Here is a 27,133-nt window from a genome sequence, read left to right as displayed (position 1 = left end):
GCGGTCAGACGTATGACAATGCCAGTAATATGTTGGGCAAGTACAATGGTATGCAGCAAATTGTGAAGAACAAGAACAGTTTGGTTGATTACATTCCCTGTGCAGCTCACTCTTTGAACCTAGTTGGTCAGTCCACGGTGGATTGTTGCATTGACGCGGTTTCATTTTTGGGGTTTTTGCAGGGCCTGTATGCGTTCTTTGTGGCATCCATGCACCGTTGGGGTGTCCTGCAGACCCATGTGGAACAGCAACCTGGGTGCCTTGTTCCGAAACACCCATCGGATACCCGGTGGTCTGCCCGAGCTGATGCCACTGAAGCTCTGTTCCGCGGTTACCGCCAGTTCCAGAGTGCTCTCGAAGAGATCTCTGCAGATGAAAATCAGAACAGGGAGACACGAAATGAGGCGGATTCTTTGGCAGAAAAGATGGGCACCATAGAAGTTGCCCTGATGTGTGAACTTTGGAATGATATTTTGCATCGGTTCAACTGCTGCAGCAGGTTGTTGCAAAGTGCCACCATAGAATTAACACCGGCTATTGGTCTGCTGAAGAGTTTGAATGAGTTTTTACATGCGCGCAGAGAAAATTTTGATTTATATGAGCAACAAGCATGTGATCGCTGTGGCAACAGCACTTACAAATCCGAAAGTCGGCGAATTCCCAAGCGTAAGAAGCGTGTCAATGATGGAAATGCTACTGATGCCACAGAAGGGATGACGGGCCAACAAAAATTCAAAGTTAATACATTTTATGTCATCATTGACCAACTGCGAAGTGCATTGCAGAAACGCATAGAGGCGTATTCTGTAGTGCTGCAGCGGTTTGGCGCTCTGACAGAGTTTGACTCTATGACCGACGAGGATATCAACACTGCTATTACAGGGCTTGTCAGTGTGTATCACAAGGATCTGAATACTGATTTTGCATCAGAGTTCCGTCAGTTCATTTGCTGGTATAAAGATCAACTTCCCTGAAGTTCCCCCTCAACAGGGTGTGCACAGGCACAGCATATGTTTGAGCTGCTGCACACCAATGGAGTTCATGCAGCCTTTCCAAACACTGCAGTGGCTCTCCGAATATACTGTTGCGAATATGGAATTTGGCCTCCATATCCGCTTGTAAATATTCCCCTATTTCCCCAATACTCCCCAACTATCCCCAATCCCCCATTCCCTAGTCCCATTGTCTGTAAACAACACTCTGTAGAACCGACCTTCCCCTTTTTCCCCCATTAAATGTCGTGCCCAGGTCCACCGCATCTCACGTAGACAACTTTCGGACATCTTGCTAGTTATTCTTAGTCTATGTCAGTTAAGGACTCCTTTCCATTAATTCTGACTCTTCGTTGCACCAGAATGTGATTATATGGCACCAGTAGTGAGTTTAGGACCTTCCCATACCTCCTTCCATCTTCTTCCCCAAACAACAACAACAACTACAGCTACAACAACAACTACAACCACGGCGCGCGGGGGGAGTGTGCGTCCTCCCACCAGCTCGGTTAGCCGCCATGACCATGCGCTCCACGGGGTTACCACGAAGGGGCTCCCTGTCAGCCCCTCGTCAAGGGCGGAGCCGGTAACCCCCCCGCATGCACCCAATGAGAAGCAACGAGCCGATTCCATCTGGGGCGGAGCTAACGAGCCGAGGGCGTGTCACTCCCCGCCGGATATACGCAGCGACTTACCGGATTGTGAGGTCAGATGCGCCCCGAGCTTGAGAAGACAAGAGAGCCACCTCCGAGCGCTGAGAGACCTCCTGCATCTTTTGGGCTGCGCTATCCTGTCCCTGAGCACAAGGTGCACCTTGTGCTGGCCATCGAATACCCGCTTTCCTTGCCATCAATCCCCGTGTGAGTCAGCCTTTTGTCCCGTTTATCTGTCGTCTGTTGGGGTTAATATAAGATTGTGTCTAAGTGCCTATCTTCCTTTGCTGTCCCTCTTGTAGTTGTAATCTAACCTTCCGAACGAATATAACCTCCTCCGGGGGTCTTGAGAACCGTATCCCTGGTGTCGTGTCATTTTAATCCCAGCCGTGTGTCTTTTCCTTCATTGATCTGGCGTAGCGCAATTAGTCAACGTTCGGGTATAATCGGGTAACTTGTGCAGACGTGGTCATACCAAACCGCTCGGTAAATAACATCTAAGCCGCGTCTGTAACAATTGGTGTCGAGGAGTGGAATTCGAACCCGGGACTAAATTTATTAGGCCCAAATTTGTAGTAGAATCAATTCGGAGCGCGTTTCCCGCGCGAAATTATAACGGCGAAATTTGATTTTGTTATACGGAAATAAAAACCCGAATTTTGAAAGTCGCGCTATGGCAGACTAAGACAGCTGGGGTCCGGTAGGGGAGAGTGAGGCAGGGTCGGTCCAGGACCAAATTGAGGGACGCGAGGAGAGCGAAGCAGTGAGGGCGGCAGGGTCGCAAAATAGCGTTGTCACGCACGAGGTGGCCACGGCGTCCACGCCCGCGACCGTGGCAGCGCCCCTGGTGGATCCGAACCTTTTTATGTTGCAAATGAGGGCCCTTATGGAACAAATGGGTGAGCGATTGGAGGGCCAAATGGGGGTAATGGGGAACCGGATGGATGCTCAGGGTGAGCGATTGGAGGGCCAAATGGGGGTAATGGGGAACCGGATGGATGCTCAGGGTGAGCGATTGGAGGACCAAATGGGGGTAATGAGGGACGAAGCGAGGGGTACTGGTGAGGGATTAGACGAGAAATTTGGGAAATTAGACAATAGATTAGGGGAAATACAGGAGGGGTTAATGGGGGTAGAAAACAGAATGGCCGCTCAAGAGAATCAAATGGAAGGGATGCAAAAAGGGTTAGAGGGGTTAGAAAACACCATGGAAGGCAAATTGAGGGACATGAGGGACCAAGCAGAAAGGGAAGTTAACCAAATGGGGCAGCAGATAGAGGGGTTCAGAATGGGGGTAGAAGCCAAACTGGATGCTCACAGGGAGGAAATGGAGCAGATGAGGGTGGCATCTGGGCAGGAGATGCAAGTGATGGGAGAGGAGATCAGGAGAGGAGTGAGTGAGGAGGTCGGAGGAGTGCGCGAGGAGGTGAGGCACTGTAAGGAGCGCATGGAGAAGGAGGTGAGAAAGGGGACTGTAAAATTGCAAGGTGGTATAGAGGAGTTGACGCTGGGAGTGGAACAACTGACAGAGGGACAAAAAGGACTAACGGAGCAGGTTCAAAGGAACACTGCGGTATTGGAAGGTTTAAAAGCGACACAAAATGACTTAAAAAATGACTTGGTAGCGACGAAGAGGGAATGTCAGATGGTACGTGAGGGACTGACAACGAGGTTGGACGAGGTGATAGAGGTAATGGAGACGAAGGACCGGCAGGTGAGGACGCACATGGAAACGGTCAAGGTAGCCTTAGAGGACGAGCTTGAGGAGACGTACCGGGGAATAAAAGAGGTGAAGCACAAATTAGAAGAAGTGGAAGAGGGGGTGAGCGAAATGAAGAAGCGACGGAGAGGGGATAAGAAAGAGATAAAAGAGGAGATAAAAGAATTGGTCCAAAGTCTGTGTTTGGATCGTGATGATGTGCTCATTAACCGGATGAGGGATTCGCAGGTGATGGAGGAGAAGCGAAGAGGAAGAGGACCCGGTGTAAGTGGTGACCAATATGGTCGTGCGTATGATGCGCCAGGGGATTTAAGAAGCTTGGGGGTCGAGATGGACCCGGGTGTTCGTGAGAGGCCGTTGGTGAAGTGTGCGACAGGTCTGGTGTGCGAAAAAGGAGGTGTGCGAGAAAGTCCGACTCTGGGGTGTGTGAGGAAAAAGTGCGTGCCAAGGAGTGAGGGTGCTGGCGAGAGTGAGTCGGTCGTAGCGCGTGTGCGAGGGGGCACATGGAAGCGCGGTGTGGTAAGTGTTACAGAGGGTGTGACGGGAGAGTGTGCGCGAGAAAGGTGTGTGACGGACAGGTGCATGAGGAAAGAGTGCGCTGTCAAGAGTAAGGGTGAGTGCGCTGTCAAGAATGGAGGTGAGAGTAGTGAGAGTGACACGGAGCGTGAGTTGGTGGTGACAGGTGAGAAAGGAAGCACACCTGGAATGGTAGAGCGTGAGTGGGAATGCACGCTGGAGTTGGTGGTGAGGCACGTGGTTGGGTGTGCGAATGAGAGCACACCTGTGATTGTCACAGAGGAGGTGACAGAGGAGGGGGTGCGAAGAGGTGTGTTGGTGAGGTGTGCGACCAACGAATGTGTGCCAAAGTGTTCGGTGGTCAGGTGTGTGACCAAGGCTGTGAGTGGAATGAGTGTACCGAGGTGTGTAAGGAAAGGTACGAGGAGCATGGGCACGGCTGGATGTGTGAGCAAGGAACGGGCTGCGGGGTGTAAGCGTCCAGGTGAAGCATCGACGTTAGACGGGTTAGAGGTTAGAGCGACTTTTAGCCGAAGCGGGCCCTCGGTGCGTGCTGGGCCTCGCTTTGAACGGCCGCGTCCGTGCTCCACTAGGCGGAGCGGGCAGCCCGATAGAAAGGGTCGTCATAGCGACCACTTTTTGTTGAGGCAGTCCGGCAGGTCGAGATCGGGACATTGGATGGCTCCACGCCGAGATGGTGCGTGGGATCTCGGCCCGGGTAAGCCCCCGTCCCTGCACCGAGTGCCGGACGCATCCAGCCGCCGGCACAAAACAACCAGCATCCATTGCTTGGCTTTACGAAGCCGGGCTTTGGACAGGAATTGGCGCACCGAGAGGCATTATTGAGTAGACTGGGTGATGAGGTTAGTGTTTTGGACCCGAAATTAGAGAAAAACAAAATTTGATGATTGGCAAGGGATTGGCAGTAGTGATTGGCAGATGATGAGTAGGATTGGCAAATTTTTGATTTGTTGAAATTTGATGTGCAAAATTGGTAGTGAGCGATGGGCCCGGTGGGTAAGGGTGGCATCCCTGCCCCCCTTCCCATATGGGGCAAAGGAGCAATAGATTATGGGGTGTATGGCAGTGAAAACTAGCCCGGGTGGGTTAGGTTATATTGATAGGGATCTAGCGAAGATGACATTAGGTGACGTTAAGTTTAGTTAGTGACTGATACCTGTAGTGGGGACGCAGGTAGATTAGTGTGGATGATAATGACGTGGGAGCGCAATAGTTTAAAGGGACGACTGGGAAGCGCAAGTTTCAGAGGGGAGTAGTTAGCTGAGATGATGCCGTGTGTGTGAGGATTGAACAGGTGAGGATTGAACAGGTGTGATCGAACAGGTGTGATTGCACAGCTGTGCAACTGGACAGGTGTGTGGAGCAGTGTGTGAGTAGTGAGTGTGTGGATCAGCGCGAATGCGCTTGGGGAGAGAAGGGTGCAGGTGGCACCAGGTGTGAGAGCACAGGTGTGCAAGTACAGGTGTGTGGAGAGAGTTGGAGTAAGTGGTACGGAGTGGTGTGCATGGTGCGAAGGTGTGGATGGGGGAAGAGTGGACCCCTTTCACGGATACCCGGGGCGGGTAGTGTAAGTGTTAGGTAGAGGGTATAGGTAAATTGTGGTTGGATATTGGCATTTGTGGTGCGGTTGCAGAATGGTGTTGTGGATGGGTGCATTAGTGTTGTGGAAATGGCTGGGCGTGTAGCCTGTTAGTGTGTGTAGTTGGTTGGGCACTCCACCACTGTGAGGATGTCGGCCAGGTGAGGCCGCAGGTGGGCTCTGGGAGCCGGTAGTTGTGAGTGGGTGCCTGAGGATCCCGGGTGTGGATCGGGCAGCCCAGTGCCAGAGAGGGCACCGAGTGGGGAGAGCGCCAGAGGGCCTTCCCCAGGTAGTTAGGTTAGGGTAAGGAGCAGGTAAGCTCGGAGGCAACTGCAGTGGTGGAGGTGTGCAGGTGGGTAGACCCGCTGGGAGAGGTACACGCCACAGCCCAGAAATTGTGCGAGGGCACCGGGAGATGAATCGGGGGAGTGAGACCCCAAATTGAAAAGCACCACAGTTTGGCCAATGGGAATTGGTTTGTAGAACCCATAGTGTAAGAGGGCCAATGGTTTGGCCGGAGAAAGACCCCGGGTAGTGTAAAGTTGTTAAAGTCACTTAGGAAATAGTTAGGATTGATGAACCTGTCGCACCATACGCAGCCACTTACCTGAGGTGATGATGATGACTCCACACCTGTGTTTTCTTTGTTTTGTGTTGCAGGAAGTAAGGATTGCTGTTGGATTTGTGAGACGCATCACGACGTGGATGAGACATTGGGGTGATTCCATCTCTCCCTCCTTAGGAGGGACTGATGATGAATTGGTGATGGCAAATTTTGATGAGAGTTGGAAATAGCAAATTTGATTGGTTAGGAGGGATAGAAGACGAATTTGGTTTATGGGAGGAACGGGGAAGACAGTAGGGACGTTTGTTGATTAGTAAAATAGATGTTTATGGGTAGTGTTGTGTTTTGTGGATACAGTAAGGGGTAAGGGAGGGGCCATGTAGGTTACCTGGTGGGGGGGGGGGGGGGGGAGCGTACGGTAGGAACGTACCTGTCTCACCTGGTTCCCATGTGCCCCCAGTGTGCATCACCTTGTATTGCGTGCACTTTTGCGCCCTTACCACCTTACTCACTTGTCTATTTCTTTTGTCTCCCACCTCCGAGGATCTGGCTTTGGGGCAGAGAGAGAGAGGAGAGAGAGGTGCTGGCTTCGCAGTTGTGGGCCTGCACTTTCGCTGCTTGCTGCCTGGATCGATACACCATATGGACCGCAATGTTTGTGGCCACCCACCATGGACCGCAGTTCTTATGCGGCCAAGCACCACCCGTGGATGGACCTATGGGTCAACGTGGCACCTATGCCATACAAGGTGAACCACTAACAGTTGGCCCCCTGACGGCCACAATAAAGAAATGGACGCGGTTGGCGCCTTTCTTTATTTTTCTAAGGAAGTAAGAAGGCCAAGTGCACCACACGAAGGCAAGACCAGCGGCAGAACATCGGCCGGCTGCGACACCACACAATGATCACTAAACATTTTATTGGTGCACCGGATGGTGCTGACTGTGTGATGGGGTGGTGCTTATGGTGCTTGGAAGGGGTGCTCTGCACATTATTAAAGGCCGTAAGGCCACAGAGCACTCGTGGGTTGGTGTATCGATGCTGGCATGCGTGCTCTCTCTATGCATAACATCTGCATGTGTTCCTCCAAAAACAGGTCCTGGATCGTAGTGTAAATATCAGCGTAGTCTTGTAAATAATGCTCCCTACCGGCTGTATGTTTAGTTTGCGAATTCTTTCCGGATTCGGTTATCCTGTGGGTGTGTTTCTGTGAGGAGAAGGGTGCAACGTCGCAGGGGGACATATTTACTCATTTGTGAATATCTGTAAAACTGTCGCACTCAGGGTAGAGTTAATAGTAGAGGGAACTACATCTGAGTGCCACACTAAAATAGGTAAAAATTTATCGGGTCGGGACGCCCCGAGGGTAGAGAAGGGTGCAATGTTGCGAATATGGAATTTGGCCTCCATATCCGCTTGTAAATATTCCCCTATTTCCCCAATACTCCCCAACTATCCCCAATCCCCCATTCCCTAGTCCCATTGTCTGTAAACAACACTCTGTAGAACCGACCTTCCCCTTTTTCCCCCATTAAATGTCGTGCCCAGGTCCACCGCATCTCACGTAGACAACTTTCGGACATCTTGCTAGTTATTCTTAGTCTATGTCAGTTAAGGACTCCTTTCCATTAATTCTGACTCTTCGTTGCACCAGAATGTGATTATATGGCACCAGTAGTGAGTTTAGGACCTTCCCATACCTCCTTCCATCTTCTTCCCCAAACAACAACAACAACAACTACAGCTACAACAACAACTACAACCACGGCGCGCGGGGGGAGTGTGCGTCCTCCCACCAGCTCGGTTAGCCGCCATGACCATGTGCTCCACGGGGTTACCACGAAGGGGCTCCCTGTCAGCCCCTCGTCAAGGGCGGAGCCGGTAACCCCCCCGCATGCACCCAATGAGAAGCAACGAGCCGATTCCATCTGGGGCGGAGCTAACGAGCCGAGGGCGTGTCACTCCCCGCCGGATATACGCAGCGACTTACCGGATTGTGAGGTCAGATGCGCCCCGAGCTTGAGAAGACAAGAGAGCCACCTCCGAGCGCTGAGAGACCTCCTGCATCTTTTGGGCCGCGCTATCCTGTCCCTGAGCACAAGGTGCACCTTGTGCTGGCCATCGAATACCCGCTTTCCTTGCCATCAATCCCCGTGTGAGTCAGCCTTTTGTCCCGTTTATCTGTCGTCTGTTGGGGTTAATATAAGATTGTGTCTAAGTGCCTATCTTCCTTTGCTGTCCCTCTTGTAGTTGTAATCTAACCTTCCGAACGAATATAACCTCCTCCGGGGGTCTTGAGAACCGTATCCCTGGTGTCGTGTCATTTTAATCCCAGCCGTGTGTCTTTTCCTTCATTGATCTGGCGTAGCGCGATTAGTCAACGTTCGGGTATAATCGGGTAACTTGTGCAGACGTGGTCATACCAAACCGCTCGGTAAATAACATCTAAGCCGCGTCTGTAACAATACTTAGCACTGATGGCCACCAATTGCTCAGGAGAACGCTCATTTTCGCAGCTAAAGAGAATCAAAGATGTGAAGCGTTCTACCATGCATCAACAGCGTCTTGGTGCGTTGGCCCATTTGTGCATTGAAAGTGATTTGCTCCGAGAACTGGACTTCAGTTCCGTAAGTGAAGAGTTTGCAGTTGTAAACACGCGCAAGGTTACAATCTGAGGTCTAGTAAACTGTAAAGCAAAGTGCCAAATCTGTGCGTGTTTTGTCATGCATATATTCATACACTGCAAATTGTATAGACTAAACTAGTTTGAAAGTAGTTTCTTTTCACATTAAATATTTGTCTTTTTTTGTATTAAATATTTTGTTCATGAATTAGTTCATCTTTTGTCTGGGGTCCATTTCCATGAGCCCGAGATCAAATTTAAATTGTTCAGGCCATTCTCTAAAATTTCAAAATGTGCCTTAGGGCCAGCCGAGGCTTAATCCGGCACTGGTCGTCGACCCACCTGACGTGTATGTAACAAGCTTATTATCCCCTTTCTGGAACTGAGTATTACAAATCAACAAATCAGCTCCATCAGCAAATTCCAAAATCCTTTCACCTTCTCCATTTCTCACACCATATCCGTAACCCCCATGAACTCCCTCAAAACCATCCATACTCCTTCCCACATGTCCATTTAGGTCTCCTCCTACCACAACAACTTCCTCATCTTTCACCTTTTCCATCAGCTTCTCTATCGCACACCAGAACTTGTCCTTCTCTTCATCGCTCCGACCAACCTGCGGAGCATATCCCGAGATGACGTTCACCAAGAGCTTTCCAATCATCATTTTCACCATCATCAACCTATCACTCACTCGAGTCACACTCACCACACTGTCTACAAACTCCTCAGAAAACAGGACACCAACACCATTCACGCCCTCCAGGCACCCTTGCCACACAAACCTGTATTTCTGTCCCTGCCTACCCTTCACCATTCTCACACCACTTCCCTTCCATGTCGTTTCTTGCACACAACATATGTCCACTCTTCTTCTGATCAATACTTCCACCACTTCTCCTGATCTCCCAGTCATTGTCCTTACATTCCATGTCCCAAACCTCAGAAACCGATCTCCACTTCGGGCTGTACCCTGCTCATATGTAGTGGTAATTGTCATGGTTCTCTTTTTGAGGCAATGTTTTTATGGCCGGATGCCCTTCCTGACGCCAACCCTCTTAGTCGCCTCTTACGACACGCAGGGATACGGTGTACCTATTCTAACCAGGGTACACACCGGGGGGAATGCCCAAGCATTTTAACTTTGAAGGTAACGAAATAAAAAGGTAACAGTTCTGTTAATGCCTTTTTTCCTCAATTCTTCTTGAAGACGAAAATGTTTTGAACAACCGCTGTTCAAGAATCACACGTCAAACAACAATCATAACATTTTTTTATTTTTTTATTTTTTTTTGTATACTGAATCGAGGCTCGTGAAGGAGCTGACATTTACTTCTCAAACAAATCAACCTGACAAACAAAATATATAAAAAGAGGGAGCGGAAGACAAGATGGGGAGAGAAGGGGAAGCACACAAACACTTGAGAGCACAGAACATTTGAGAGCAGGGAGATGTGTGGGAGGGAGAGGGCTTGGGGGGAGGAGGCGTGGGAAGGGGGGGGGGGGGGGAGGTGGGAGAAGTATAAAACACAAGGACACCAAGGACTTCCAGGACAGAAGTTGGTATTTCAAAAAAGTGGAATTGGGGTGAAATTAGCGGGGGTAGAAAAGATCAAGGTTTTGGATGGGGGAAGATAAGAGATGGTGGTGAACAGCTGTTTTAAAGACCTGGAGGGTGGAGTGGGATTGAAGAGAGTGAGGGAGTTTGTTCCAGAGGCGGGAGAAAAGAGGAATGAAGGAGTGAAGGTGAGCAGAGAGTCTTGATTTTGGCAGTTTAACCATAAGAGGGTTGCAGGCAGATCTTGTGCGACCTGTAGGAATATTTGCGGGACAGAGCCCAGAGAGAGATGGGGGGGGGGGGGCTAGGCCAGAGAGGAGTCGGTAGAAGACGGAAAGACCACCAACCTGCCTGCGGTGAGTGAGTGAGAGGCCCTTGGAGATAGCTTCATCGCGGGAGATTCCAATGATTCTGAATGCTTTGGTTTCAACAGCGTGAAGACGAGCTAGGTGTGAGGCAGGAGCACCAGCCCAGAGGGGAGAGCAGTATTCCATTGAGCTGCGGATGAAAGCCTTGTATGTGGTGAGGAGCTCAGGTGTGCCAAGGAAGGACTTCGCACGACGGAGGACGCCCAGTCGGCGACTGGCTTTGGAGGCCAGATTTGAAATGTGGTTTTCCCAGGAAAGATCATGGCAGATAGTGAGACCCAAAAGCTTGGGTGACAGAACTTCTTGGAGACGATTATTCGGAAAGTGGATGGGAGGGTTGTCCAGTCGGTCTTTTCGGAGAGACATCGTAAGAGTGTGAGATTTGTCAGGATTGAAAGACATGTTCCACTTGTTTGCCCAGTCTGTGATTTTGTCCAGGTCTGCAGAGAGTGAGGAGGCTGCAGACTGCCGATCTGAGGGATGAAGAACGGAGCGACAGAGAGTAAAGACATCAGCAAAGAGATAGAGAGGATTTTCAAGAGAGTCAGAGAGATCATTGATGAAGACCAGAAAAAGCACAGGGCCCAGAACACTGCCTTGGGGAACTCCAGCCTGAACAGGAAGAGGAGATGAGAGAAACCCATTCAGGGCCACACGTTGACTACGACTAGAGAGGAAGTCCGCCAGCCATGCGTGGAGATTTCCATGGATACCAAAAGAGGAGAGTTTCGTGAGCAGAGCGGTGTGCCAGACCGTATCGAAGGCATGTGATATGTCAAGGGAGACAGCTCTAATTTCCTGTTTGGCATTGAGGACCTCCATCCATTATTGAGAAAGCAGAAGCAGCATGTCCAGAGTAGAATGACCAGGTCTGAAACCAAATTGATGATCAGAGATCAAGCCATTGGAGAAGGGGAAAGATTTCATATCTGAAGCAATGATGGATTCCATGACTTTGCTGATAATTGGGAGAGGCTGATTGGTCTGTAGTTGCTGGGATCTGTTTTTGCACCTTTTTTGTGCAAAGCGGTGATGTTGGCAGATTTCCAAGCAGATGGCAGATGACCTTGAGCAAAAGAGAGGGTGAAGAGAACAGAGAGAGGGAGTGAAAGAGCGGAAGAACAGGATTTTAGGACCCGTGGGCTGATGCCGTCAGGTCCAGTTGCAGAATCGGAGTCGAGGGTTGACAGAAACTTCTCCACCTTGTCGGGAGGAAAGGGCACAGAGTCCAGGAGCAGCTGGGTACGGTGGGTACAGAGAAGGATGGGTTTGGGACACAAAAGATGCAAAGGACACATCGATGTATTCATGATGTATAAACCGCTGAATGAGGTGGATTTCATTTTTCCATTTCGATCGGTGGATGAGCATGAACACCAGGCAAGGTGTCCACATCATCGGTCCTGGCACTGCCAAAATGAATCAATCACCCCAAAGGTAATCGAGATCAGGCCTCGATTCAAGCTACTTCACCGCAGCACTGTTCTTGCCCAACCACTAGCACTTGACCGCCTGGATGCTCTCTCGTAGCGTTCGTTGCATCTTCTCGGCAGATTGGTCAGCACGTCCACTTGTGTCAGCTGGCTGGTCACAAGTGTGCCTCAATGACAGATCCTCAGTCGAGGTCCTCAGCATCATCCCATTTCGGCCCTTCAACCTCGATACGGTCAGCTAAGGTGGGCCAGCAGGGGCACGTACACCTCCACATGCAGCAGCTACATGTTAAAAAACTGTTGTTGAACATGTGTCAATAACACGTTGGCTGCTAGCTTCTGGTGTAGTAGATGCTTATGCATTCACTTAAATCAGGAACAATTCGCAGAGTTGATCAAAGCGAGCCGTAAACATGGATGGCTCTTGATCCGATTTGGCGCCCATTTGGCTCTTGATCTTTATTCCACAACTCCAAGAAAATCCCAACTTGTTACAAAGATTCGTCTCTCGACAGGATGGAGCACCCACCACCTCACTTTCCTCGAATTGTTAGTGTTTTTAAATCAAACTTTGCCAGACTGTTGGATTAGTCGTGGAGGACCTATGAAATGGCCCGCTCATTCACCCGACTTAACACCTTTAGATTTTTATGTGGTTTAAAAAAAAGTAAAGTCTAAACTAGCAAACCACGGGATCTTGAAGAAATGAAACACCGTATTATTGATGCTGTGTCATCCATCCCTACAGCTTTGTTGGAAAATGTTTTCTCAGAATTTTAACGCCCAATTAGAGTAACTAGCAACTGTACCCGCCCTACGGGCGGGACTTCAATTGGGAGGCCCAAATGAAAAGGCAAAATATCAGAAATTGATGGCCTTTTTTATTTTAAACGATTTATATAAACATCCATTAAATCATATCACACGCAAATCATAAAAATCTAAACGGTATTTGGAGAATTTCAATAAATGCCACATCACTGTTCATATCGGTAAATATTATTCCATCGTGTTTGGAAAAACTGGAGAATTGGAAAAAATGGAAAATTGGGAAAACAATATAGCTTATTGTACTCCAGGGGGTCCCAGGATTATCCACCCAAAATTTCGTTGCGATCGGTTCAGCCGTTTTTGCAGTACCTGGGGACAGACAGACAGACAGACATTTGGTGAATTATAGTAAGATTATAGCAAGACGATGGATGAAATGTAGAAGTTTATTCATAATTCGAGAATATCTAAACAATAACATAGAAATTAAACAAATTAAAACTTACAAGTCTGGTACATGTATTCATATCAAATTAATGTCAGTATTGTCGTATCTGTGCCGATGAAGACCGGCCTCGGACGAATGACCGATCGAGCTTACCTCCGAGGCGTTCAGTCAACCTATGGCGTTAATATGGGTGGGGGTGAAGGGCAGTGAGCCCTTACCTGCACGATCGGACGCGGCATGGGTTTCTCCGATCCACCAATAATTAAACGGGACAGGACAATGAATGAAATTTCAACACATTAAGAATTTAATAAAAAATAATGCCAGGGAACAAGAAATGTGCAGTATTAAATTCCTATTTGGGGCGCCCCCAAACGGACTCGTAAAACAGCACAAGGGGATAAATAACTGAAAAATCAATGTGTTTGTGTGTACTCAGCTTTGAGCAGCCCTCAAACCCCGTCAGCCCTCGAACGGGTCCCCGAGTCCGTGCGCAGGAAAGCACATGCCTTGGCGTGAAGTCCGTTCCCAGCCGCTTCCGTCGAGCGTAAAGTGAGCAGGCCCTTGTCCCGTCCTCGTCCCACGCTCCACAAAGTACCGAGGTCTCTCAGGTGCACACAGCTGTCATGAAGCCAGCACCAACGAATCAGGGAAAGGATGCATTTGCTCCTCCACGCAGCCAGGAACAGAGTCAGCGCGCGAAGGCCACCACCAAGAGCGAGCCCGAAATGCTACCGCACACAAGAAGTACCCAGCGCAAGAGGGAGAGCACCAACTGTGACCGCTTGTGACCACATCCCCGAAGCAAGAGAGGGAAAATCCCAGGACATGTTCTTTTTACCCTCGGTCTCGAACGTTCCATGATGACATCCACGCACGCTCCAATCAACCAGTGCCATCTCATCGCTCCATCGCCCTGACCAATAATCACCTTTCGAGGCGGGGCCTCACAGCCCTGCTTGCTTGGTGTTGCAATGACTCGGCTGGCGGCGTCAGTGGTACTTGAATGTCCTGGTTCCGGTTACTTTATTTAATGTTTATAATTATTACGCGCCGATCGCTTGGCTGGTAGTGTGTGTAGTGCAGTGTCATAAGCAACAAAGGAAAAATCACAGAGGTCATTTACATACAGGGGATTTATCCTTAACCCCTAAGCTACATAGCACAAGAGCCACCCTCCGTATGGCCACGCGTCACACTTTCTCCGAACATCCGGCCCTACTTAGTTACAGGAAGTGGCTACATGACATCCAGAGCATGGTAATCTACACAATCCTACCTTGCCTAAGTTATTTCATTGCCTACCCCCCACAAACATAATGATATCTTGAATAACAATAAAACAATTCAACATTATTTTTGATATATCAATATTTGGTCACCCAGCTGTGTATATATATATATATATATATATATATATATATATGTATATATATATATATATATATATATATATATATATATATATATATATATATATATATATATATATATGTATGTATATATATATATATATATGTATATGTGTATGTATGTATGTATATATATGTATATATATGTATATGTATGTATGTATGTATATATATGTATATATATGTATATATATGTATGTATTGTTATATATATGAACGTTGTTATATATATGTATGTATTGTTATATATATGTATATATATATATGTATATATATGTATTGTTCTCATTTCAGGGCACATATATATATATATATATATATATATATATATATATATATATATATATATATATATATATATATATATGTATATATATTGTTGCGGATATGAGGATTGAGTTTTTTTGATTGTGTTGTATTGTATAGTAAATGGTTGTGAATTATTGGTTTAGTCTGAGCCCTCCTTGCTCCAGTGTGTATAAAGGTCAAAGGGCGTTCCGGTAGTTAATTCCATAAAGCATACATTGAAGGACACTATAATATCCCTGTTCAGTAGTTTATTTCCTTATTCTGTGTATTAGGTTAAGGCTTTGTCTTCCATTAAAATGACACTCCATTGCACCAAATGAAATAAGATAGATTCCCTTCATTCTTCATTCCCATTCCCAAAAACCTCCATTTCCCCTTTCGTGATGGCCAAGCCTCAATTTGCCAATTACATCCCCTCCTAAACCACCATTGAACATGTGCTCGGGTCGGGGAAGAAAGGCGTGCCCGCCCGTCGTCATCAAGGGCGGAGCCAGAGGGTCGCGCGACCAACCATGGCCGAGGTGAGCACACCGATGGGCGTGTCCTGAAGGCCGGCGGCTTAATCGCCGGAGGCGCTATAAAGGCGCGCGCGCAAGAAGTGCGTGGGTTGCGTTGTGGTGGTCAGTGGTTGCGTTGGTTGCGTTGGGTTGTCGATGGTGAGGAGTGGTCGGACCAAGAAAGAGAAAGAGTTGTTGGACCAAGAGAACATAGAGATCATCCAAGGAGATCATCATCCAGGGAAGCACAAAGCCTGTTGTAGTCCTGGCAAAGCACGCGACGTCCACAGCAGCAGCAGCAGCGGCGGCCACAGCAGCAACAACACTCAACAGCCGCTTGGGGCCTGGACGGCGGTTTTGAGCAGGGCCGCGAAGGAACGGCGGCTGCTAAACGCGCCGATCGTGCTGCAGGACCCCTTGGACCGGCCTCCCCCCCCCCTCCAAGCCATCCACCTCCGCCATTCCTATCATCATTCCCCGTGTGAGTCGTCTTCGTTTGTTCTGTCCTGGGTATTAATTAAGTCTGTTTAGATAAGCTAGCGATTTTCACTGTCTCTAAAATCTTCTGTATATTATTTTCTTATCTTTCCTTCTCCCTGGTTACTTTGAGCCTGTAAATAGTAAATAAATTAGATTCGTATTTCCAACCTTTTTGTCTGCTTCTTCTTCACATCCGTGTCGCTTTAGTCTTTTCCATATTGAATAGCTGTGGCGCGATCCGGCCAACGTTCAGGAATCAGGTTAGTCGGGGTAACTGTTAGGCCGCGGTGCCATCCGCTCGGCAAACCAACATCCTTATCCGCGGGCCGTAACTATATATTGTTACGTTGTAGGGGGTAGGGATGCCATAGAGCATGTAGAGTGTATAGATTAGCAGGCTCCGATTGTCGTGAAGAAGAAGAAGAAGAACCACCATGTAATAAGTGGGGAATTTGTTTAGCCCGGATGTCGTGTAAGGTGTATCTTCGTCCCCATTACGAGGAGTGGGGTATGTTAATTAGCTCAGGGATTATGGGTAATTTATCCCTTATATGTCATTACCTCTAATTTATTTCCTATGTCCCTTTTTGCACCACACCAAAGACACTTAGCCAGAATCGCGCTCATTTAAACACCCTAATTAAAAACCTACTGGAAGCCAGGACATTGAGCGCTGCCGCTGATGACATTGACTTTGGAAGCGCACAGAACCGGCGGGCCGAGGGCCACGCCCAGGAGGGCAGTAATTGGTCGGTGTTTTTATTGGCACAAGGCTGGGGTAAGATGGGACTTGCTGAAAGGAGCAGGGAAGGACTGGTAGGAAGCGACTCACTGATTGGCAAAGCACCCCAGATGACGTCAGAGCCTGGGTGATAAAAGAACACGCTATCGGACACTTCTACGCTCTTCTTCTTGGCTTTTCGCTCTAGCGGGCATTTTGTTCTCTTCTCCTTGGCTCCTCCCTCTGGCCGAATTCCCTCTTGCACTTTTTCTCGCCTGGACCTCGTACGAGCGGTGACATTTTTCTCTCGGGCTCAAGGGAGCAATCGTGAATGACCTCGTTTGGAGATCTTGCTGGTGGTCGTGAGGGGGAAGAGCCACGGCTTTCAAAGCAAGAGCGACGGGTGGACGAGCGCTGCTGGCTCGCTGCAGTGTGACACACAGTGAGGCCTGGGTTCCCGCCAACGAACGTGCGGTTCCCGCCAATGAGCGTGGAGTGCCCGCCAAGGCCCTGAGACAATTTTGACGACCCCTGACGAGACACCCCTTCCAAGTTGAGTTAAGTGCACACAGAGACGCCTATTTAATTTCAGTTATTTTTCCCTTTTGTCTGTCTTTGGATCTGTTTGTAGGGACGTCCCGATTTAGGAATTTAGTTTATCGCACATTATCTTTGTACCGGCATTTATTTAAATCAACCTATTATTTTTGTACATTTTAAATCCGTTTTCGTTTGAGTTATTTTTTTTAGGTGTAGAGACATTGAGTGGAAGCCGTTCAAGTAAGGCTCCTGTTTCCTCTCTCCCTCTTGCTCCCCCACGCTTATTATCCGCCATTTGATTGAACGCCTCGGAGTAACAGCTCATTTGGTCATCCGTGCTACCCTACGGTGTTCACCACGCAAGGTAGTCACGCGACAATATTTATATTTATACATATTTATATATATGTATATATACAACTGTGAGAAATAGTAGAAACTCCACAGTACGAGCAGGGCATCTCATTTGCATTAAATAAATAATCGGGAGATTAAATCAGACGCAGACGTAGCTTCAGGACGTCGATCTTTAATTTTCGACAAGTTTTTGTCGAAAATTAAAGATCGACGTCCTGAAGCTACGTCCGCGTCTGATTTAATCTCCCGATTATGTATATATATATATATATATATATATATATATATATATATATATATATATATATATATATATATATATATAGATATATATATATATATATATATATATAGATATATATATATATATATATATATATATATATATATATATATATATATATATATATATATGTATGTGTATATATATATATATATATATATATATATATATATATATATATATATATATATATATATATATATATACTTATATATATACTTATATATATATTTATATATATATACATTTTATATATATACTAGCGGGGTCACCCGTGGGAATCCCACGGGCATGGATGTGTGTGACATTTCGACATATTGAGTTAGATGCTGCACATTCATTTTTACAAAATGGTTACTGGCAAGTCATCAGATCCAGAAATGGTGTGATGAACACAATTTATTTATTTCACATAATATGTGACCCCTCACTCCTCTCCACCTGACACTCTCCTGTCTCCACCTGACACTCTCCTCTCTCTCCACCTAGCACTCCTCTCCTCTCCAATCCCTCACATTCCTCTCCTTTCCAATCCCTCACCTCTCCAATCCCTCACACTCCTCTCCTTTCCAATCCCTCACACGCTTCTCCAATCGCACCTCACACTCCTCTCCAATCGCGCCTCACACTCCTCTCCAATCGCGCCTCACACTCCTCTCCAATCGCACCTCACACTCCCCTCCAATCACTCCTCTCCAATCGCGCCTCACACTCCTCTCCAATCGTGCCTCACACACCTCTCCAATCGCACCTCACACTCCTCTCCAATCGTGCCTCACACGCCTCTCCAATCGTGCCTCATACTCCTCTCCAATCACGCCTCACACTCCCCTCCAATCACTCCTCACTCTCCTCTCCAATCGCTCCTCACTCGCCTCTCCAATCGCTCCTCACTCGCCTCTCCAATCGCTCCTCACTCGCCTGTCCAATCGCTCCTCACTCGCCTCTCCAATCGCTCCTCACTCGCCTCTCCAATCGCTCCTCACTCGCCTCTCCAATCGCTCCTCACTCGCCTCTCCAATCGCTCCTCACTCGCCTCTCCAATCGCTCCTCACTCGCCTCTCCAATCGCTCCTCACTCGCCTCTCCAATCGGCTTTCCCCGTCTCGTTTCTCTCGTTTTTCTCCCGTCTCGTTCTTTTTCTTGCTCCAAATCGGCCCGTCTCGTTCTTTTTCTTGCTCCAAATCGGCCCGTCTCGCCCGTCGGCCCGTCGGAATCGGAAATCCGCCCGTCTTGCTTTCGTGCTTGCGCGTAAATAAATTGTGTTCATTACACCATTTCTGGATCTGATGACTTGCCAGTAACCATTTTGTAAAAATGAATGTGCAGCATCTAACTCAATATGTCGAAATGTCACACACATTCATGCCCGTGGGATTCCCACGGGTGACCCCGCAAGTTTGCATTGACGTTTGTCGATGGACTCGTTCGCCCGTCTCATTCGCTTTCTTGCTACATCCTGTTCAAGTCTGCGTTCTTCATCGATCGTCTCATTCATTTTGGAAATAGAAGTTTCCACGCAGCGCATGAATTGTCGCGATCCTCAAGAGGAAGTGTCTCGTAATCATCAAATGATAAATGGCAAGTAAATTATATTGTGGAAAATAAAAGATTTCAAATAAACCTATTTAAAGTGTATGCGCACATAACTAATTTTAAAAAACGAAGAAATATCTCTCGGTAATTTCCTGAAACATATTTTACTTCCGGATAATAATGTTGAATGAAATAAAAACGAAGAAATATATGTCGTTTTGTGACGACTGTCATCAAAAGTAAAAGTAATATTTCTTAACGGAAAAGCAAAAGCGAATTTTTAATATATATCGACACGTTGCCGTCGGTGTCATGTTGGGCAGTGTATGATGCACCATGACGCGATTTTTAAAAATATATCTCTGCATTTTCCCGCGTGTGTGGAATGTTCTCAATTATTGCTGACACCGAGTCCAAAACCATCGATAAAAATGAAATCATATGGTGAGTTAGATTGGAGATAAAGGCGTGAGAGAGACTCAATGGCCTTGAAGTTACAGGCGTTTGAGAATTCATTTCGTTCTATAAACGGCAACTTTCGTTGGATTTTCTTCCCGTTTTCTTTCAACCGAGTCTAAAACTATGTTAGCGACTGTGAAAAATGAAATGATATATCGAATTTGATTTGAAATAAAACTGGGAGAGAGAGCAAGACACCACGGGCCTACAAAACAGGCCTCAAAGCTATGCGAGTTAATAAAATGGTGGATATTTGTTTATAATTATATGAAGCCACTCCCAGAATGGGTGGAGCTATGGGTGGAGCTACTCTGCAAACCGAGTAAGCCACACCCGGACAGACACCCAACAGACAGACAGACAGACAGACAGAATCATCTACGGATATTATTATAGTAAGATACCTGCAGTGGTTCACATCATGCCACAAAGTCCAGCAACATCCGTCACAACAAAGAACATGAGACCCCTTTCCCTTTGTACCAGGGCCTCAAGCTGCATGGTGAGGGTAGGCGGAAGAAAGAGATCAATAATGCCAATGCCTTTGGGGTTTCTGTGTCTTACAGTCGTGTCTTGGAGATCAGGCGATCCATGGCACGAGCACACGTCAAACAGTTTGTCCAGGATGGAGTTGTGCTGCCCACAAACATCCGTAGTGGGGTCTTCGTGACCTTTGATGTAGACAACTTGGATAGCAGCAACCAAGGTAACTTCTCCCATGATGAGTTCCATGGGACAGCAATCAGTGTGACAAACCACCTGTCTTGGGACAACCAAGGAGTACAGTGACCCTCTATCGAGCTGGATCCTACAGACACTACTGTACTACAACTTCCTGAATCCTACACAGTGGTTCAGCCAGCTGAATTCTCAAGCAATGATTTGCATGTACCATGTACTCCAGATCTCAATTCTCGGCCATCTCATAATCTGCTACATGGAGCCAAATTCAAGGATGAGTCCTGGATGGCACATGTGTCCACAGTGCTGAAACAGGACACATTGCCAGAAGGTGAAGTCATCACCTGGTCAGGCTACAACTCCCGACTCATGAGTGATGACTCTGTGAAGCCTAAGGCATTGCTACCTCTGTTCCCTGACAAAGCAGCCACACCTTCTATGATGAAACATGCAATGCATCTCACAATGCAAGGCACAGAGGCCCTCAACCCTGGTCAAACTCCTGTGCTTGGTGGTGACCAGCCTCTGTATGCCATCGCTAAGCAGCTGCAGTGGTCATTCCCTGACACAATGGGGGAAGATAAGCTGGTCCTGATGATGGGCGCTCTACACATAGAGGACAAAATGCACCAGATGATTGGTAAGTTGCTGCGGGACTCTGGGTGGAGCAACATTCTTACTCAGGCCCAGGTCCTCACATCTGGCCGTGCCCAGTCTGTGCTTCATGAGCATCATATAAAGCGCACTCGCTATGCTCACCAGGTCTCTGTCATGGGTCTGTATCTCCTCAGACAGAAGTCATACTCCAATTACTGCTCTGGTGTTGAGGGACCACCTGAGTCTCTAGAGATCTGGGCTCAAAGGTCCAGAACTCACAATCCCATGTTCATGTTCTGGTCTACCATCGTGGACCTGGAGCTCCTAATGTGCCACTTCATCCTTTCTCTCCGTGAAGGAGACTTCCTGCTGTATGTGCAGGTCTGTGATGAGCTGTGCTCCTGGTTCCATGTGATGGACCACACAAACTATGCTCGTTGGCTACCAGTGCATGTGCGGGATATGGTCCAGTTGCCTGAGAAGCACCCACAGTTGTATGCTGAGTTTCTCAAGGGGAACTTTGTTGTCCAGAGGTCACCTCACAAGTTCAGCCTCATTGGCAAGGACCAATCTCATGAGCAGTCAAACAAGAACCTTCAGGCCCATGGTGGTGCAGTTGGTCTGTATGAAAACCCTGAGGCCCTCACTCTTTTCATGCTAGCAGGTCCCGACTGCTCTCGATGTATCGAGGAGTTTGAGGCTGTGTTGGACACTGCAAGCTCACGCACTACCCATCACGAAGAAGCAAGTGCTTTGCAGACTAAGTACAAGAAAGATGTTCTGTCATTTGTGGAGATAGCTGTACAGCTAGGTAATCCCTTTGCCAATGGCCATGAGCTTGTGGCTCTACACACACAGGAGGTCATGAAAGATGAAGTTGTTGCATCGCTTGCCCAGCTTCATAACCTTGGAAAAGATCTGCATGCCAAGTTTGTAACACAGACTCTAGACCAGGACACTTTGCCAATAACAAACACTCTCAAACGCCAAAATGTCCTCACATTTGCCAATCGCCCTGTTACCACCAAAAAGGAAGGCACATCAGGCAGTGCTCAGAGAAACTCTTCCCTCATAACCAAGCTTTTCCTGTCCTTGCAGTCTCGACCTGATGCAGACATGGAAGAGTTCTTCCGGTATGAGAATCAGAGAGAACCACCTAGTCTCTCAAACCAAGGATCACTCAGGTCTGGCAAAAAGTCGGACATTCTAGAGCACCTAAAGGCACCCACTGGTCGCTCAGCTGCAGCCAAAGCAGCCACAGTTGTGGTACTTGACATGGCAGCTGTTGTTCACATGGTGCGGCTGACCTCAGCACACACATTCACTGATTATGTGTCACAGCATTTGGTGCCATTTGTGGAGTCACAGGTAACTCCAATTGTCACACGGGTAGATGCTGTCTGGGACACCTACCCAGAGGACAACCTCAAAACCCTGACACACCATCGTCGTGGCTTAGGCCCATGTACCAGGATTGGGGATGGCCAGACCCGTATTCCAAAGAAGGACTGGAACACTGGGTTCCTCAAGAATACTGACAACAAGAGGGAACTGTTCCCCTTCCTGAGTGCACAGCTTGTAAAGCAGGATCTGGGTGGGAGACTTCTCCTCAGCACCAACAAGGAGAGTGTTCTCTCCAACAAACAACATGACGTGTCTGGTCTTCAGCCATGTAACCACACTGAGGCTGATACCAGGATACTGCTCCATCTTGCCCATGCAGCACAGCAGCACCACCAGGTTGCCTTGGTGCGCACAGTCGACAGTGATGTGGTCATCCTGGCCATTCACTTCTTTTCATCACTTGGGCTGTCCCAGTTGTGGGTCTGTCTCGGCAGTGGGAAGAAGATGCGTGACATTGCTATCCACACTCTCTCTGCCCAGCTGGGACCATCAACGTGCCTGGCACTGCCACTATTCCACGCGGTCACAGGCTGTGACACTGTGTCACACTTCCTGGGATGTGGTAAGAAGTCACCCTGGTCAGCCTGGCAGAGCACACCAGGACTGACGGACACCCTTGTTGCCCTCACCAGTGAACCCCAAGAGCTCAGCCCACAGTCCCAGCACATGCGCACTCTAGAGCGCTTTGTTGTAGTCATGTACAGCAAGGGCTGTGGTCTGGAAAGAGTCAATGAGGCTAGGCTTCGACTCTTCACAAGTGGGAAGAAGACACTAGAGGCCTTACCACCAACACAAGCTGCTCTATATCAACACATCCGCAGAGCAATGCTGCAGGCCAGCTTCTTCTGGAGTCAGGCAACGTCTGTTTACCAGGACATCCCTGACTTCCATGACTGGGGGTGGCACAAGGACAGCAGTGGTGGGTGGTTGCCCTTCTGGACAACCCTTGAGGACAGCAGCAAGGCCTGTTCCATCCTTTTGCAGTGTGGCTGTGCGAAGTCATGCACAGGGAACTGCAAGTGCTGCAGAGCTGGCGTTCGTTGCACAATTTTGTGCAAATGCGAAGGTGGATGTGTGAACAATGAGAATTCATGAATCAGTGTGACACCAGTCACAGCACGTGATATGATTGATACATTTATTGATTGATTGATTTACTATTAATATATGTAAATTAATTAATTAATATTAACATAGTGCTTAATGGTTATTAGCCTGATTTTGTTGATCAATAAAGGATACCTTGATCTCTTGGTTTTACTTGTTTTACTTCCTGATTTATGACTTTAAGTGTCAAAGTTATGCAAAATTTATTATAATATTCACCGGCGGCCATATTGGATTTTCCAATTTGGCGATCCCTGTCAAGGCTACTGTCAAACAGACATCAGATTTAGAATCAGTGAGGTCCAAAACCCTAGAAAAGTGCTTTTAATTGTAATTATGTGACTTTTGGTTGGCTAGTAACGGAAAAGTCAGTTTTTGAGTGGCGGCCATTTTGAAGTGTCAAATATGGCGCTCCCATTGAGAATTGGCTTTGGCTCCCGGCAGATTTGAATTCAGCAGGTCACAAACTACAAGTGTGCCAAGTTTCATGCTTGTAGACAAATTTGCACAATCCCCCCTTAAAATTCCCCTAACAGACCAGACTATCTAGGGAATGCTGCTATTTGCTTGCTGTGGCCAGAACAGAGGTGCTGGCTGGTAAAATCATCAGCAACATGAAAAGAAAGTGTGTGTGTGTGTGTAGTTCCTCTGTGTACTGGTGGCCTTGGTTTTGCTTCTGCTGCCAAAGGTATGAGGTCAGCGGTGAGGAGTGCTGGAGCATTGTGTAGGAATATAAGAACGCTGCGCAGAAGGCAAAGCAGTTTTCAATGCATCATAAAATTGTTTTATGCTTGTATGAGAAGTTGATTGGATGTGAAGGAACAGGTGGGTGTGGCTAATGCAGCTCTGTTTGGGACATCAGGTGGGCGGGGCTTGCAGAAGAAAATGATTATTTTTTTTTCTCATTCTAACTGTTTGGGCAGAAACAACGATTGCAAGTCTTGAGTAGGAAAGTGGAAGGCTAAGGTGGAACAAGGGAGTGTAGAGCATTAGCAGGGTTGACTAGCAGCAACTGGGGGCCTGTGTATGGTGAAGTGAGGAAGAAAATTAGAAAAGAAAGAAATCAGAAAACCAAGAGTGTGAGAATTGAGTGAGTGGCAGGTATATAGAAATATAGATAGTACTGTTGGAGTGGCATGAAGGATTGATAGGACAACCGAGAGTTATGCGGACTCATTTCTGAGATTTTGAATCTTGACTTTGCTATAAACTGTCACCCTGGTGTTTTGCATGCAGTGCGATTCATCAATGTGTGTGCTTTCCCTCAGATGGACGTTTAGCTGGAGGACCCGTCTCCTGGCATTAGTTGGTGGAAAGTGAAGATCCCACGGTGTCTTCCACGAAGAGTAGGTGAGTTATCACTGGCACCGTGCACAAACGTCAAATTCCTGTTCCACCTTCAGTTGAACATCAGGCCTGGCCAGCCAGTTCGTGAAACACTTGGCCCAAAACAGTTCCCCAGCCAACCCTACAAGAAGGTGTGAATAATTAGGGCCAGAAAAGTAGTTGTAGTAGTAGTAGTAGTAGTTGGGTGAAACTTAGTATAAATAGAGTTTGTTCGTGCGAGTGCATTATTACCTCCGCCACCAAAGGTGGATGGAGGTTATGTTTTCACCCCTGTCTGTTTGTCTGTTTGTCTGTCTGTCCGTTTGTGAACAAAATATCTCAAAAAGTTGTGGACGGATTCGGACGAAATTTGGCAAAGATGTAGCGTATGTGACGAGGACGAAAAGATTACATTTTGGTGAGGATCTGAATATGGATTCGGATATGAGAATTATTAAATTTTTTAAGTGATTCTTCACCATTGAGTGATAGGGCCAAAAACTATACATAGCAGGATATCTCAAAAAGTTATTGATGGATTTGGACGAAACTTGGTGGACCGGTTGGGTGTCCGACCAGGACGATTCGATTCGATTTTGGTGAAGATCTGAATATGGATTCGGATATGAGAATTATTTAATTTTTGTAAGTGATTCTTCACCATTGGGAGATGGGGCCAAAAACGATACATAGCAGGATATCTCAAAAATTATGGATGGATTTGGACGAAACTTGTTGGACAGGTTGTGTGTGTGACAAGGAAGACTCAATTCAATTTTGGTGAAGATGCGGATCCGGATCCAGCTAGTAGAATTGTTTTAAGTGATTCTTCACCATTAAGTGATATGGCCAACCAGGTGGAGGTATGCTCTCTACTGAGTGCCGTTTTAGTTGAGTATGCAAAGGAGTGAGATGGCGAGCTTGTGTGACGGGAAACAAAATGTGCGTGACAGGGTAGACAAAAAGACTAAGGTGGAGGTGTGAGTTTGATATCAGGAACACGTGGTGGCTATCATGGGTGCCATCTGGAGATCTGCTGCCTTTCTGCTGGTGACCCATCTTCTCTCAGCCACAGGAAGTGAACCCAGTTCTGGTGAGCAAGCTTATTGCCCGCTCGGTATAATCGGTGGTGATCTTGTACATGTGGGACAATTTGGGTCAATAAGCAGGACCTGAACAACACGTTTTCTTTTTCCTCTCGTGCCATGAAAGTCCTGGACGTGTTTTCGCTGGATGAAGGATCTCAATCCAGGGATGCTGCAGACAAACTTCTGGGTGCACTGATGGCCGGGCAGGAGGTTTATTTGCTGGTCAGCCTACGTCTTGCGGACCACGCCATCTTGCCACTCGTTTCGCTCATCTCCTCGGATGGCAACAAGGTTTTTGAGGTCACCCTTCATAGCCAAGGGGACAAGAGTAAGTATATACGAGATCTTCAGAAAGACATCAGAAGAGAACTTTGATCATCTCAATCAGTCCGAACCCAGTTTAACGTCCAAACCCAGTTTAACGTCCTAACCCAGTTTAACGTCCTAACCCAGTTTAACGTCCTAACCCAGTTTAACGTCCTAACCCAGTTTAACGTCCTAACCCAGTTTCACGTCCTAACCCAGTTTAACGTCCTAACCCAGTTTAACGTACTAACCCAGTTTAACGTCCTAACACAGTTTAACGTCCAGTTTCGAACCCAGGCTAGACATCTTATTGGCGAGTGTGCATACCTTTAGGTCATCCTCCTAGCCCAAAAAATCCCTTTACCCTCATCTCTCTTTCTCCTGTTCAGCTTCTTCCTACATACCTTTCTGTGTCTTGCAGGTTATTGTGTTTTCTCCCCTCTTTCTCCACCATCCTTTCATTTATTCCATTGCTCGTTCATCCCTCGTTTCCCTTTTCTGTTCGTTCAGCCCATATTTTTGCTGTGGTTGAACGTGTGTCCATCTTTTTCACCGACCATGTGTCATCCACCCCTCTCCCATTCTCTCATTCTCACAGTCCCTTTCCCACCTTTCACTCTGTTCCGTTCTGTGTAATTGCTCTTCCATGAGCCTCGACTTCGGACACAAAAAAACACATGTTGAACTTGCGTTGCTGACCCCCAATAACGTGTCCACAGAGCCCCAATGGTCCGCGGACCTCTGTTGAAAAACGTTGCTCTAGAGTCCAGACTGATCCTC

General features: G+C 47.5%; 1 protein-coding gene across 3 annotated transcripts in view; it reads left to right on the top strand.

Annotated features, from left to right (window-relative positions):
* Nucleotides 1–24,542: 24,542 nt before the first annotated feature.
* LOC137431123 (cartilage oligomeric matrix protein) overlaps nucleotides 24,543–27,133 on the top strand; it is a 64,518-nt gene continuing 61,927 nt past the window's right edge. Inside the window, exons 1-4 of one of the 3 annotated variants that reach the window (XM_068122079.2) lie at nucleotides 24,543–24,723; nucleotides 24,902–24,983; nucleotides 25,913–26,052; nucleotides 26,172–26,375. In XM_068122079.2, coding sequence (XP_067978180.1) covers nucleotides 25,974–26,052; nucleotides 26,172–26,375 — 283 coding nt within the window. In that variant the 5' untranslated portion in view covers nucleotides 24,543–24,723; nucleotides 24,902–24,983; nucleotides 25,913–25,973. Of the gene's footprint in view, nucleotides 24,796–24,901; nucleotides 24,984–25,912; nucleotides 26,053–26,171; nucleotides 26,376–27,133 lie in introns of all 3 variants that reach the window. The other 2 variants (XM_078781491.1, XM_068122080.2) reach the window with 2 other exon arrangements.

The sequence above is a fragment of the Myxine glutinosa genome, chromosome 7 (assembly GCF_964187855.1).
Source record: "Myxine glutinosa chromosome 7, kmMyxGlut1.1, whole genome shotgun sequence".
Taxonomy (NCBI): domain Eukaryota; kingdom Metazoa; phylum Chordata; class Myxini; order Myxiniformes; family Myxinidae; genus Myxine; species Myxine glutinosa.
Note: the sequence above shows the minus strand (reverse complement) of the source record. Positions and strands in the feature narration are given on the sequence as shown.